General features: G+C 41.9%; 1 protein-coding gene across 5 annotated transcripts in view; it reads right to left on the bottom strand.

Moving 5' to 3' along the window:
• The window catches only part of daam2 (dishevelled associated activator of morphogenesis 2), a 122,342-nt gene that overhangs the window by 48,799 nt on the left and 59,284 nt on the right, over positions 1–14,259 (bottom strand). For all 5 annotated transcript variants that reach the window (XM_034111036.2, XM_071201683.1, XM_034111039.2 and 2 more), the window contains exon 3: positions 5,705–5,794. In XM_034111036.2, the coding sequence (XP_033966927.1) occupies positions 5,705–5,794 (90 nt within the window). The remainder of the gene's footprint in view (positions 1–5,704; positions 5,795–14,259) is intronic.

The raw sequence follows: 14,259 nt of genomic DNA, 5'->3' as shown, positions 1-14,259 counted from the left end.
TAAATTCCTCACGTCTGGTGACATTAAATATGATTTACAATCCAGGTTGCAGCAAGCAGACGAGGACAGGAATCCCCAACAGTGTATCAGGTATTTCTGTAAGGTGTTCCTCTTGTTACAACCATCTGTTGAGGGGTATATTGTTTCTCCAAAAGAGCCAAATACTTGACTAAAGCCAGGGTTCAAGAATATTTCTCTGTGTGTTTGGCAGGCTATTGAGTTTGCAGAGGCACCTGTTGAAAGAGATTACATTACTATTTCAGCTCCCCCGCTGTCATGCAACAAGCCGCCTTACAGATCTCAAACCTCCTCAAAAGGTTTGAATGACAATAACGTTTGAGTTCACAGATTGTAATAAACCTATGCACATATACATTTCAAGTCAAGGTTTCAGAAACAACAAGACGTAGAAAGTCAAAATACTCAAATCCTTAGATGTGTCATGCGAGGTTTCTACTGTTTGCTTGACTCCTAATATATACAAATGTACAGTTCACCAGGAAATCCAAACTACACATTTTTCTTTCTCGCCTGTAGTGCTACTTATACATCTAGATTGTTTGGGTTTTGGCTACTAAGGGTTTGATTTATCATCCATTATTAATCTTGGAAAATCTTTCTACTGTATCATCGCGCAAAAGTTGGTTTATACACATGAACAAGCTGCTCTCATGATCCAGTTCATGTCTCCTCTCCATTTGAGCAAAGTCTTACGTCCAATAGCAGACATACCCTTCCTACTTCCGAGGTGAAATGGTTGGCGATGTAGTTTGATAAAAAAAAAAATAGTCGACATGAATCAGCTCAAAACAAAGGTCTGTTGAGTATTTTGGGTGACCTGTTCACGATTTGTTAAACGAGACATTGCTGTCGTGTTTTTAAATGTACTTTTTGGACCTTTGAGAACCACAAGCGAAGCACCATCTAGTTCCATTGGAGGGAAGGCAGACATCCCTACGGCCAATATGTTTAACACTGGGCAACTTACACCTTCATTATTTAGATAATAAAACAGGACAACAGGTACTGTAAGAGGAAACATACATCTTGTTTGGGTTTTAAAAGATGAGCAAGACAACAGAGATATTACAACGTTCTTGTTTTTCAGTCTGTGAGCTTTGGCAGCCAGCTTGGCCAAGTTACTTCTTTAAGCGTAGTCCAACTATTCTCTGCCAGAATCTATACATCGCCTCTCAGTGACATGCAAACATGTTTCCTTGAGCTCTTCAGTTTCTCTGGCAATTGAAGTGCTCCTTAGGCGCCTCAAACTTTGTTCCCATGTGCTCAGAGGGGCCCTGGGGGACCCTGACTGCAATGTGGGCGCTCTAATAAGCTGTACTAAACCATGAGAGCATCGGTAAGATGCACAGAACTGAATTCAATGCTGTATATTCACAAAGAACACTTCATAAATAAAGAAGGGACAGAAAAGTACTGCATAAATAAAAAAAATGGGGAAAAAAGCCATTTACCAAATGTTAAATATTGTATCAGTTTTGGACCCAAGCAAAGATTCTTCTAGGCCATTTTCAGAAACAAACAGATATAAATGAATAAATACTCTTGCAAAAAGACTCGGAATTATAGTATGTAAAACTTTAATGATCTCCTTGGCAACGTCAAATGAGCACAAGCTCGACAATGAGGTTAATGTGTCTATTTCACTGCACCAACATAATATTCCTTTTGCATACACCAAATTATTTACATTTAAATCCCTGTATAGTTAACTACTGAGAGTAGCACAACTACAATAGCACGGTGTGTCAGCAGGACACTGGGATGCATTCGCTATCATCTATGTGTACTGTATATCGTGTATATTTATGCTTTTCTGCACTTGATGCTGCAGCTGACACCACAGTACGTTCCGGTCTGCGCAACCAGTGGGATTGTCCAACATTCCACAGAGCCAATGTCTCTGCAGGGAATATTTATCTATGGAAGCCGGGATATAGAGTCTCACCAAGAAAGGCAGGAAATGGACAGGATATTGAATTCTGGACGATTATGTAACGCCTGCCGTCTCTTACAGGTACACACGTTTTAGCACAAGCTCAAGCAGAAATAGTTGCATTAGTTTAAGGGATGGGGATAAAGCGCATGTGGATGATAAGACATAAGCTGCTGCCAAGAGGGTACAACGTGTGGATGCATATGGGACGATCAGGCGGCGCATGTTAAGCAAGGCACTCCACTCACAGAGATGAGGAGAACACGCGGTTGGATGATTTCGGACAGCAAAGATTATATTCAGAAAATCCTCTTTTTAGGGACATTTAGGACGGTAGAAAATATTGTGTGTCAATGTTTTGATAAAGAGCCATATTGTGTGACTGTTGTCAGTGCCGCACTACTAATAGGAGTCCGGAGACCGTGTTTGGCTCTCAGCACTGAATGATTTTGTAGGAACTATTAGATGATACATCCTGTTCTCTACCTGGAGGCTGCTGGACGCGAGTCAGGCTTGGAAAAACAAACAAACAAGTATATACACACACACACACACATACACACACACACACACACACACACACACACACACATACACACACCCATCACAGACAGGAATGCAATTCACTCATGCGGAGATGTACTCACGCCAAGACTTTTTCATTGGACACTAGACATGTATACAAGCCATCCCTTCATTCTCACGCTTACCGAGAATGATGTCTACTCTTTCTCACACGCACACATGGACACACAAACCCCCTGGCTGTGGCTGACTGGGTGGCTGAGATCAGAGGTGCCGATACGGTCAGATTATATAAAGCTCGAAGGCCTGGACAAGATGTTCGAGTTAGTCATGGTACACAGAGACCATATTTACACTAATTCCCTTACTTCATTGCTGACTGGTATGAGCGAGAAGAGGAGCGTATTTGACTATTCCTACAGAGTGTTGATGTTGGAGAGGCTTATATGGTCTATAGATGTTAATGTTAATGTTGCATTCAACAATATATTTACATTAACAGTGAGATGATTTTGTGTGATATGAAAAGGAACTCTTGCAGCAACAAACCCACAGAGAATCCTCTGCTTAAGGCAGCCAGTGTTGAATTACAAATCTGAACAGATGTTGAAAATATGACAGGCGTCGAATATGACATTTAATCATCATGTTCTGCTGTCCTAGAGGTTTCTCACAGTGTATTGGATTGTTCATATTTAATGTGTTTATTATTGTGATTTCGAATCAGTGAGGGATAAAAACACACTTTAAACATACAGTACTTTTTGCACCTCCACGCCAATACAACCACTGCACGCTAGCTCCCTTGTGAGGAGATAGGAAGTGTGTACCATTTGATACCATTGGAACAGCTTGTAATGTGCCATTTTTTGCGATAGAGATTTGCGAAAGTCTCGATAAAGAATTATGGTTAGGCATTGACCTTGAATTGTTCAAAGTAAGGTTAGTAAAGGCCCTTCCAGCATCGAGTCTGGCAACAGGTTGAGAGGTTTACAAATCCAAGGTTCTCTTCTAGACTCGTTCTAAGATGGTGGTGTCGAGAGACGTAACCCAAGATTTGTGAAACTCTCAACAGGGGATAATGGTTGGGCATTGGCCTGACTGGTAAAGGAAGGCCTCAATGTGAGGTATGGATCAGTGGGTGGGCATCAAGTCTGTCAATGTCTTTTGAGAAGTTTTCCAAATTGAGGGTTTTTGCCCTCAACCATCTTTGCTTACACAAAGACACAGGGAAGCCACATTGGGTCAAACCAGCTAGACAGCAGTTCTAGTGAAAACTCTGAAATAAAAATATCTGAATTTAAATATTAAGTTGGTTTTATTAGCCTGACCATTTACCTCCTCAGCTTCTGTGAAAACATAAGATTCATTCGATTTGGAATGTGTGGTGTTGACCAGCCAGTAAACAAGTGGAACTGGCAAAGTCGCAGTGATTCACAAAACATATGCAGTTTGTGTTGCAGGTGAACAAAGTTAGTGTGTCCCTCTGTCCTGCCCTCAGTTGCTCCCTCCAAGTGTTATCTCACCACAACAACTGGAGCCGTGGTTTGGCTGCAGCAAACAAGGGGACCAGTGTTTGTCCCCGACAGGAGCGGCTGGGGTCAATTCTGCTGTCCTCTGCTCCCCATTCAGTATCAATGTAATGCTGTCATTTCCAGGCATACAGGGCACTTCTGTGTGGTGTGTGTGTGTGTGGGTTGTGTCTTCAAAACCTGCATCTTTTCCTACATTTATGTGGTTCTTCGTGTCGGTGTGGGTGTGGTGCACGTAAGGACAGTATTCATGCACACACAGACAAGCAGGTTATTTTCCGATATTGCACGCCAGTTGTTTTCCCCCCCTCATTCTCCATTACGGCGTCTCCACCCATGAATGAGGGGTTTGTTTGGTTTTCCTGCGGCCTTCCGCTGCGCACTGTTACCCGGGTTGTGCTCTCCGTTTCCTGGCCTGGACACACGGCTGTTTCTTTTTTTTTGTACCTTAGCCTCGGAGAGGAAATGATTTCTGACTGGGAGGGATGGCGCAGGAATGACAAACTAATATATCCTACCTCTGAAACCGGCTTAGGCGCGCACTGCAAACCTTTTCTGTTCCAATATGATGCTGCCAAATTTGGTTTCCACTAGCTTATACTGCAGTACAAAGAGTCTTCATAAACATCTGTGGTTACTTCAGTACAATATGTAATAACTGATATTGGAGTATTATTGAACTGGCTCCTTTTATGTGGCTTCACGAATGCAAAAGCACCTTCTGCCAACAATTCCTTCCCTCTACTACAGCACATTGCACGTTATCATAATGTATTCGAAGAACGATTACATCCTCCTCTCGAATTATCTTGACCCGTATTGCATTTCCTTGTAAACTGGTGTGGCGCTCCAGCTTCCATCCTCGCCTTGACAGCCCTCTAAACACACCACAATTCCACCGCTCTTCTTTTTCCTCGTAACTCAACGCTGGCCTCAATACAAGTACACACTTTTACACATGCAGGTGCACACACACTCACGCATGCACACACACACACACACACAAAGCGCTGTGTGTTTACTCCTTTTTAAAAAGGTTGTCAGAGCCTATCATCTCAGCTAAGCCTGCCTGCCATGGAAAGAGAAAGGAGGGGTCCGATCCTCGTCCCTGCTTCCAACAGAAAAAGCTCATCCAAAAAACAAATTAGCAAAGAGACGCACGGGAGGGTTTATTGCTATTTATTCAATTTGCTATTGAGCGAGAGAGGGGGGCTCAATTCCCCTTCTCCTCATAGCACAATGTCATATCCTGTTGGGGCTTTGAGCGCAAAGTGAGACCAGAGTTGTTGTGGAGAGACACGCTGAAGGGTATTAAGAGAACGAGAGATGTTTTGGCGAGGGGAGAGGGGTGAACGAGAGGGCTGACCAGAATGTTCTAGTGCTCCGATGGTATGTTGACAATTGTTAAACAGCACAGGAGAATGACTTTCTCCAACGTGGGGAAGGAGATGTAGAGATGGAACGTATTCAAACAATGAACTGTGTTGTTTACATGTATGTACTGTATGTGCATAAAGGAACATATGAGAGTAATGTAATATGGGCACATGTTTACGTCAATGCTGCAAAGAGGAGCTGGAAAGGGGGCTGTACTCTTCAATAACATTCAGTACTGACAGTTTAGCGGTACACTGTGGCTTCAGGCAGCCATTCACCTGAGGGCCGCCAGAGATTAGAGCAGAGAGCAACGTACCTTCTTCTTGCTGCAGTAGATCTGCCATTTCTTTTCATCGGGCAGAGCGAACATGGCCTCCCTGTTCTTGTCCGTGAGGTCCAGTTCATCCTGCAACAACAAAAGAGGCCGTTCACATTATTTGTCTTTAAACCATTGCACTCATTGTTGTTTCTACTAGAACATGTGGATATGCTTTTAGGCTGAAAAAACTCATTATTTTTCTCATAAATTATATCACAATTTACATTCATTCGCCCCGAGTCTTAAACGCGCCTCTCTCTTTAAAGCCCCGCTGCTGGGAAAAAAGCCCGGTCCTCTCTGCTTGGTTCTCACGTCGCTGGTGAAGACACCCAGAAAAGAGGACGATATCAGGGCTGGGAATATATATATATTATATTTTGATATTGAAATACATATCGTCTTTGATTTTGGATATTGAGATATGGCAAGTGTTTTCTTTCCTGGTTTTAAAGGCGGCACTACAATAAGGTGTGTTTTTGTAAGACTGGTCTAGCTGTTATGTTGTTTACCTTTACCCACTGTATCCACACTACTGATGACTATTCATCATTAATCTCACCGTGTGAGTATTTTGAGAAACAGTAAACTCTATGATATTGTCACAATAGCATTTGGTAAAAATATAGTGATACTTTATTAACTCCATCTCACACACTATGTGGTATTTTCTAATAAGCCTCAATAAAACATCCTGGTTGTCTCTTCTCATAGTGTTTTGGTTGGTCGTCCCTCCACATCCCAAAATGTCCTCTTTCAAAGTAATCACCGGGAGACATGAACACTACCAGCCCCATCGTTCGGCACACAGTCCGACTATCCCTTTTGTTTGGTTGTCACTACGTCAATACGGAGCCAAAGATGTTTAGCAGTGACTGCAGATCATTGGATGAGTTGAGTTTACACAGCGCCATTTGATTGTCTGACCCCCCCACTGCCTGACTGAGAACGGGTCTCCGCAGACCACAGAGAAGGGTTTTAATATTCACCCTGCTGCTCTGCTCAATTCCTCCGCTCAGTACAAGGAGCCTCCTGCTCCCTTTGAAATGCATATGAGGCCCGGAAATGAGTCTCTGTATGCATGGGAGGAACAAGTAAAGTCTCGGAAAGAGAAGTACATTTAAGTTGAAGGGAGAATGAGAGAAATGGAGGAAGGAGACAGAACTGTGCGGTTCTGGAAATGGATGAGGACAAAACAATGGAGGATGAGATGCCGTAGCGCGTAGAGCTTTGTGCTCTGCCTCAAACTAATCTCATGATAATGGTTTTGCTACCATGACGTCAGGCAGAAGTGCTGGGCCTCCAAGGCCCCCCAAAGGGAAGATGGCTACCAGCGCCAGAGGTAGCCCTTAAAGCCGGGCCGGGAGATCCAAAGGGTTTGTTTTCATCCATTCAGCTGGACCGGGTAGGGTGAGGTGGCCCACATTCCAAGCACCCGATACTATGAAGGATGACATCATCTCTCACACAGGGCTTTCAAAGGGAGAACCAGCAGCAGCGTGGTTTTGGCAAAAAAGGAAAAATGTGAAGGGTGTGAACTTTAAGGGGGTCTAACACAGATAGAAGCCACAAAGAAGCTTTGGAAGCTTTGGTCAAAGCCTCATTTCATCTTCGCAGCATGAATTAAAGAGTGAATTGTGATTCACAACGAGAGCTTATCATCTCGCGTCTAAATGACCTGCTGCAATAAATGAATACCATTGATATTAGTGTGCTGTTATTTGTGGCCTGTGCACTCTCAAGAAGAAAACCAACCATCTTTGCAACTACACATCTAGCTAAACTCTTCGTCCTTCAGTCTTTACAGGTTTTAGCTTTGGGTTGGACCACGATCCTCTCTCCACATCCCCAGGCTTTAAAACCGAGGCTGAGAAGCCAGCTCGTCTCTGGCATGTGGCCCGGTCGCCGGGTCAAAGCCCCGCTGTCCAAGCTGCTGCTGTTTGGAAGAGCCGATACTAGGAGTTGGTTGGGAAGTCGGCGAGAATGAGATCCCTGGATTTGAACCAGATGGGAGCTGAGCCCAGTACTTGATCTCTTTGCTCTTTCTTGCTCTCAATATCTTCTCCCCAGGCCTCTCAGTGTAAGGTCTTATTGGGAAGTTACAGGAGAGCAGGATATACATCAGCAATGAAAATGAGGATTAAGGTGTCCCAGACATGCAGGTTCAACAGTTTAGCGGAGCAGGTAAGCTATCGGAGGAATCAAGAAGTCCACTTAAAAATAGGTATATGATTACATAAGGCCTTTACATAAGATTTAAGGCGTGTGAGGATAAAGGCAAAGTCAAGTATGGCAGCAGGAACAGGAAAACAGGAAAGAAGTGGCAGGGTGGACCAAAGGCTAATGCATCAGGAGATGTTATAATGAGAACTGCATGTTTCATTTAGTTGTTCGTCAAGCAGAAGGGTCACCAATCTTATCAGAGAGAGGAAAGATTAAGTTGAGGATGAAGACAACGACTTTTCTATCCAGTTATGCAATATGTTACCTTTTTCTTTCACTTCCAACCCCCAAATTACTTACAAACTTGCTCCAACATGACAGCTCCATCACATGGCCTGTCCAAACAAGTAAAACCCACAAAACAACCTAACTCAATCTTCCAAAACAGAACAGGACCGCTTTCCACATTACTTGTAAAAGCTTCTCTTGATATGCCTCCGTCCTCCTTGGCCAGCACACTCCAGTCGGGAATTCACATAAACCCAAACTAATATTGTAACACCTGCTGACCGAGAGGCGAAAATACATACCTAAGGCTTCTCAACCTTTTCTTTTTCATATTTCCTCCACAAACGCCTTTTGAATGCTGTTACAAATTCCAAAAAGATGTCACGGTTGTGAGCTGTTTAGATCTTTTAAATGTTTGTTTCTCTAGTCTAGACTGATGAGCTTTGCGTATTTGCTGACATGATACAAAAGATATGGTGTAGAAAGATGGCGCTTAAAGCGGGAAAAAAACAGGTCTTCTTCCACAAATTTGATCAAATAGTCATTTTGAAACAATTGAATTTCATGTCATCATTCAATAATTTAATATTACTTCTATTCCGCAATATAATTTTGAATGTTGTATGTATTTTCTATCCTGTTAGCTCTATGGATTCATACAATTCAAAAGAAAGCACTTTAAAACCCTTTTAACTTGTCTTTATTTTACCATAGTTGGTAAAGTCTTAGGAGTTTGTGCCACTCACGTCTCACACTTTGTATGCATCACACAATGTCTAAGATTCACTTTCAATTCTGTCTCAACATAGAAGATGTTGGTAATGTACTCTCTGTACATGGTTTCTTTTGGACAGTCAGGCTAGCTGTTTGCACCTGCCTTATGATGTGTCCTACTATTCCTCTAAATAGCAACTATTCAGAATCACTGGGAGAGCTTTAGGGAGAATGAGCTTAGTTGCTACATGAATGTATACTCCTACTGTAATTCCCATCAGGGATTATGATGAAGAAGATACATATATCTTTTCCAGCAGACATGTCTTATATATTAACATTCATTTGTATGACATAATAGGATTCAGATGATATACGTTTATGTATACCATATGGCAAGCATGTAAAGGAAGAGAGACGGATGAGTAGCAATGACACATCGGAGTAGTGTGGGAAAACAGAGATGAACTGAAGGACAGGAGGATGGCATAAGGTCGACAACAAAGTAGGGAGTGCAGTTGGGATAAAGATGGAGGCAATGCAAACTTGACACCAAAATGTTAGTGAAACAAACTCCACAGGAAGAGTAAGGGTCAGTGAGTGAGTAGGTGTGAGTGCCTGGCATACTGTAGGAGTGTGAGTGGGTGTGTCTCTGTGACAACTGACTGAGGATGTGTGAGGCTCCACCTAAATGGGAAATGTGTGTGGTCCAAGAATGACATCCTTTCACACGCATGTGCGGCTAGGAAGCGGCGTTTCCAGAAGGCACGTAAAGGTCTTACAGTATTGGCAGAGGGGGTCTGTCTGATGTCACACACACACACACACACACACACACACACACACACACACACACACACACACACACACACACACACACACACACACACACACACACACACACACACACACACACACACACACACACACACACACACACACACACACACACACACACACACACACACACACACACACACACACACACACACACACACACACACACACACACACACACACACACACACACACACACACACACACACACACACACACACAGTACTGTCTATATATCCTCTGCAGCAGTCTCTGGGCGAGACAGGAAGTCAGAGGAAAGACAGGCAAGATGGCAGGAAGTCATACGAGGCCACCAGGGAGCCAAAAGGAAGCTGTAGCTGCCATTATTGATCTAAACGAGTTTTAGGGTGTATGTGTATGTGTATGTGTATGTGTGTGTGTGTGTGTGTGTGTGTGTGTGTGTGTGTGTGTGTGTGTGTGTGTGTGTGTGTGTGTGTGTGTGTGTGTGTGTGTGTGTGTGTGTGTGTGTGTGTGTGTGTGTGTGTGTGTGTGTCTAGGCCTGTCATAATATGTTATTTAATTGACAATATATTGTAACGTAAAAAACATGATTGTCATTTTAAGACCTGAGGCTGATAACGATAATATAATAGCAAAGTAAAACTTTTGAATCACAAATCAAATTTAATTCTAAAGAATATACAGGCTTCTGATTTGGAAAGTGAAAAAAAATTGTTAAGTATCCCAAAAAATAAACAAAATTGACTTATAATAGTGCGGTTTAAAATGCTTGGCTCCAATATTGGCGAAAAACTCTTATTTTAACAAACATACAAATCATAAACAGGGCATTATTGATGTCAGCAAAAATAAATAACATAAAAATGATATGAATCTTGTCCAAATATCATATAGGATTGTTGATAATGTAAAATGATCGAGTTTTAATAATGTACAATAAATTGAAAATGTGGTTACAAGTCCATATTTTAATTATCATGACCAATGTGTGTGTGCTACAGCAGTCATAGCCTCACAAAAAGTCCTAGAGTTCTTCAGACAAGGCATTTACATGAGTCATAGTATCCTTCATGAGTCATTAGGTAGCCGTTGCTAGTCTACTGCCTCTCGAAACAAGGCTCTACTACTTCCATTATAAGGTCGGCTAGGAAGAGAACATCGGAAATGGGAAGCCCGTTAGATGAATGAAAGGGAGGGAAAGATGGTGCATCCCAGGTCGTACACTGTGGAGGAAACTCACTCATAATGGCTCAGAGGGTGGAGAACATTTCCATTTTCTGCTCTCTTGCAACGTATTTATGATTTGTGTCCGGCTTCGGAAAATTAGGAGAGGATTTAGGTTCTGAAAGAGTTCTGTATGGACTGTGATTGTGAGTCACATGGATTGGAAGCTATTAAAAGGTTGTGGCGGACAGATTGACACTGGACAGCTGGACAACTGCCCAGAGTGGTTGGATTAAAACTGTCCCAAATATCGAGACGGAGAAAAAAAGAATGAGGCTACCACATAGAAGAAACAGACGGGCGGAGAGCAAAGCGACAACACACTAATCTGATGCCTGCCAGAACAGTATTTGCCAGATGTTGACCTAATACAACCTGATTCAGCTGCACCGATTTGGCTAGATAAACTGTGCATGCATCTTCCTTTTTAAATAATACAATAAACTATTTGGGGAGGGCATTTATTTGCAAGAAAAACAATGACATAGAGAGAGTGTACCAGGGAACCACAGATGGATCCCACACATGCTTATTCTGCAATATTAGTTTTGTCAGCTACACACCAAGGACAATAAGTCTTCTATTTCGCTACATTAACTATTCTATGTTCCTGCATTTTTCATGAAGTGGCATAGAAGTTAGAAGAGGTTGCTTAAAGGTTATGCACTTGAGAACGCTTCTCATATTTAGGTTGCCATAACTTGCTGGCGTTTCTTTATAGTTGCCTAGTTTGTCACCATAATAACAACTATTTTGCGGCTTACTTGATTAATCAGGAAATAGTTTTAAATATGTATGTATTATATGTCAAAGTCCAAGCTGATGTCTTTAAATGCCTTGTTTTGTTAGTACAAAACCACAATAAATTCAGTTTGAAAACAGCAGGAAGTGTGAAACCAGCAACATTTTCTGCCATTTTTGCATGAAAATTAACTTTTTAAATGTTTTAATATCCAAAAGGTTGATGATTATGTTTCTGACGATCACCTAATCCATTAGTCCACAAATCATTGCCTGTTTATTCTAGTCAACCTCTATCATCTTCCAAAAACACATGAGAGACAGACATTTATTTTCATTTAATATCACAATAATAGAGTCAGGCCACATGGCCACCAATTGTTCATACAATGTTTCAGAGACAATCAGCTTAAGGTATTTCCTCCCAGTAACGGTGCAAGGAGACCGGACAGTGACTAGAAACAGGGGAATACCCATTATGGACGCGGAGGTGGTTCACTCCATTTGGCCCAGATATTTCGCTCCCACTTCAGAGCCTCCATTGAGACTCATTCTGCTCCTCATGAGAGGCTTTCATAACAATAATCCCATCTCATGTTGCCATGGAAACACACTGTTATGTTATTTTATTTTATTTTTTATTTCCACGCCCGTAGCACAGCCCCTTGCCTCCCTGCATTGACTTTTAATATCAGCTTCAAAGGCATTGGGCTTTATGTCTGGTAGTACTGATTTGTCAAATGTATCAGCATTTCCGTCCAGTTAAACAGATGTGGGGGATCTTGGGCAGATGACCGTTACGTAGAAGAAGTTGTGCATTAGTCATCTGATCAAAGCAGACATGAATCAAACCGTCAAAAGAAACTAGATTGAAATCTACGGTTTTGATCTACGTAGATTGATCTACGTAGATTAATTTTCAGTTTTCTGTTGAATTTAGGCAAAACTCCGGGGTGCCATCATGAAACCAAAAAACATAAATTCTCCCCTTTAGTTTCAGATTCTTCCTCAAATGAGAACACATTAAGTGATTTACAGATTCGAAGGTCATTTGAGTTAGACATTAACCTTTGAGTGCTATTTTTAATGCTGGAATTCTGCAGTCAAGTAAAGACAAGATTAACCAGATACTTACACACACAATACCCCAAAGACAAAACATCTAAGGGATCAGATGAAGCCATCCAACAAACATCTGAAGAGGAATCTATTCACAACATGTGAAAGGGCCCAGATCCAATGACACAATACCAAATCTGCTTTCTCTCCTGGGTCAAATGCTGCAAGGGGTTTGGATTTATCTGCTCTGCTTTTTCTGTAACTTGTACATATGTGTAAGCTTCTTTGCAAGATCAGAAATGTACCACCTCAAAATAAGATGTGGGAGTAGGGTCTTATTTTTCAGACTGCTGAGATTTGGTCAAGTACTCTAGCATAAAATAAAAGTTTTGATTCAAACCTTGCAATAAATGTTTTCCAGACAGAACTACAGGAGTACCGTCTTGCAGTTGTTTCCCTCCGTAAACTTACAGTTTACATCTATGTCATGAACACCACAACTTATTCAGTTTAACCTCGTGTCCAGGTGGACTTTTTTTGTACCAAATTTGAAGAAATTCCCATAAGGTGTTACTGAGATATCTTGTTCATTAGAAAGGAACGTATGGACAGACAACCCGAATAACCAGGGCTGCACATAACTGGTGCGCAGGTGCAATTAGTCTCACATTGATTATGACGCATTGCTTATCGTTTTCTGTTTTATAGCTCTATTCTCATCCACCATCTTTGTTTGTGACGTAAAGAGTGTAAGAGCCACGTTTCTGAATCGGACACTCTAAGTGGATGCAGTCACAGCCAATCGGAGTCTGATTCAGAGGGTTGCCTGTTAGTGATGGGAATTCCGGCTCTTCTTGGTGAGCCGGATCATTTGGCTCAGCTCACCAAGAAGAGCCGGCTCTTTTGGCTCCCAAACGGCTCTTCAGTTTACCACATATTATACCTTTTAATTAAATCAAATGTAAACCTGTTTTGACTAATGCTTTATATTTGTACACCAGTGGCGAACCGTCAGGGCCTTCAAGGTATTCAGAGAATACCCTGGAACACTCAGATAAAACACAAATTCGATTTAATTATATAAATAAAATGTATATAAAATGAATAAATGAGAATCGTATGTGTTGTTGATATGTAATATGACAGTGTTACGTTGATTTGTTTGTCCTTCTCGGACCATGCACTACTACGCATTTGAGTGGTTTTGTGTTAGAAAAGAAAGCAACCAATCAGATCTTGTTCTGGGTCTCTGGGTAGAATATCCTTCAACCAAGGTATTCTACATCCTTGATCGAATGCCCTGGCCGTTGCACTGAATGAGAGCGTACGTTTGGACTGACAGTTTGATCAACCAATCATATATTGATTTGTAGCCAACGGGAGTATTCTTTCAGAGTTTCCCTCGGTTCCAGGGTACTCTAGAAGGCCCACTAGTTAACTGGCTCGAGACAGAGGATCTAGATCAGTGGTTCTCAAACTTTTTCATACCAAGGACCACTTAACCAATAAAAAAACACTCGCGGACCACCTAACTCCACAAATATCTA

This window comes from Pseudochaenichthys georgianus, chromosome 22 (genome assembly GCF_902827115.2).
Source record: "Pseudochaenichthys georgianus chromosome 22, fPseGeo1.2, whole genome shotgun sequence".
Taxonomy (NCBI): Eukaryota; Metazoa; Chordata; class Actinopteri; order Perciformes; family Channichthyidae; genus Pseudochaenichthys; species Pseudochaenichthys georgianus.
Note: the sequence above shows the minus strand (reverse complement) of the source record. Positions and strands in the feature narration are given on the sequence as shown.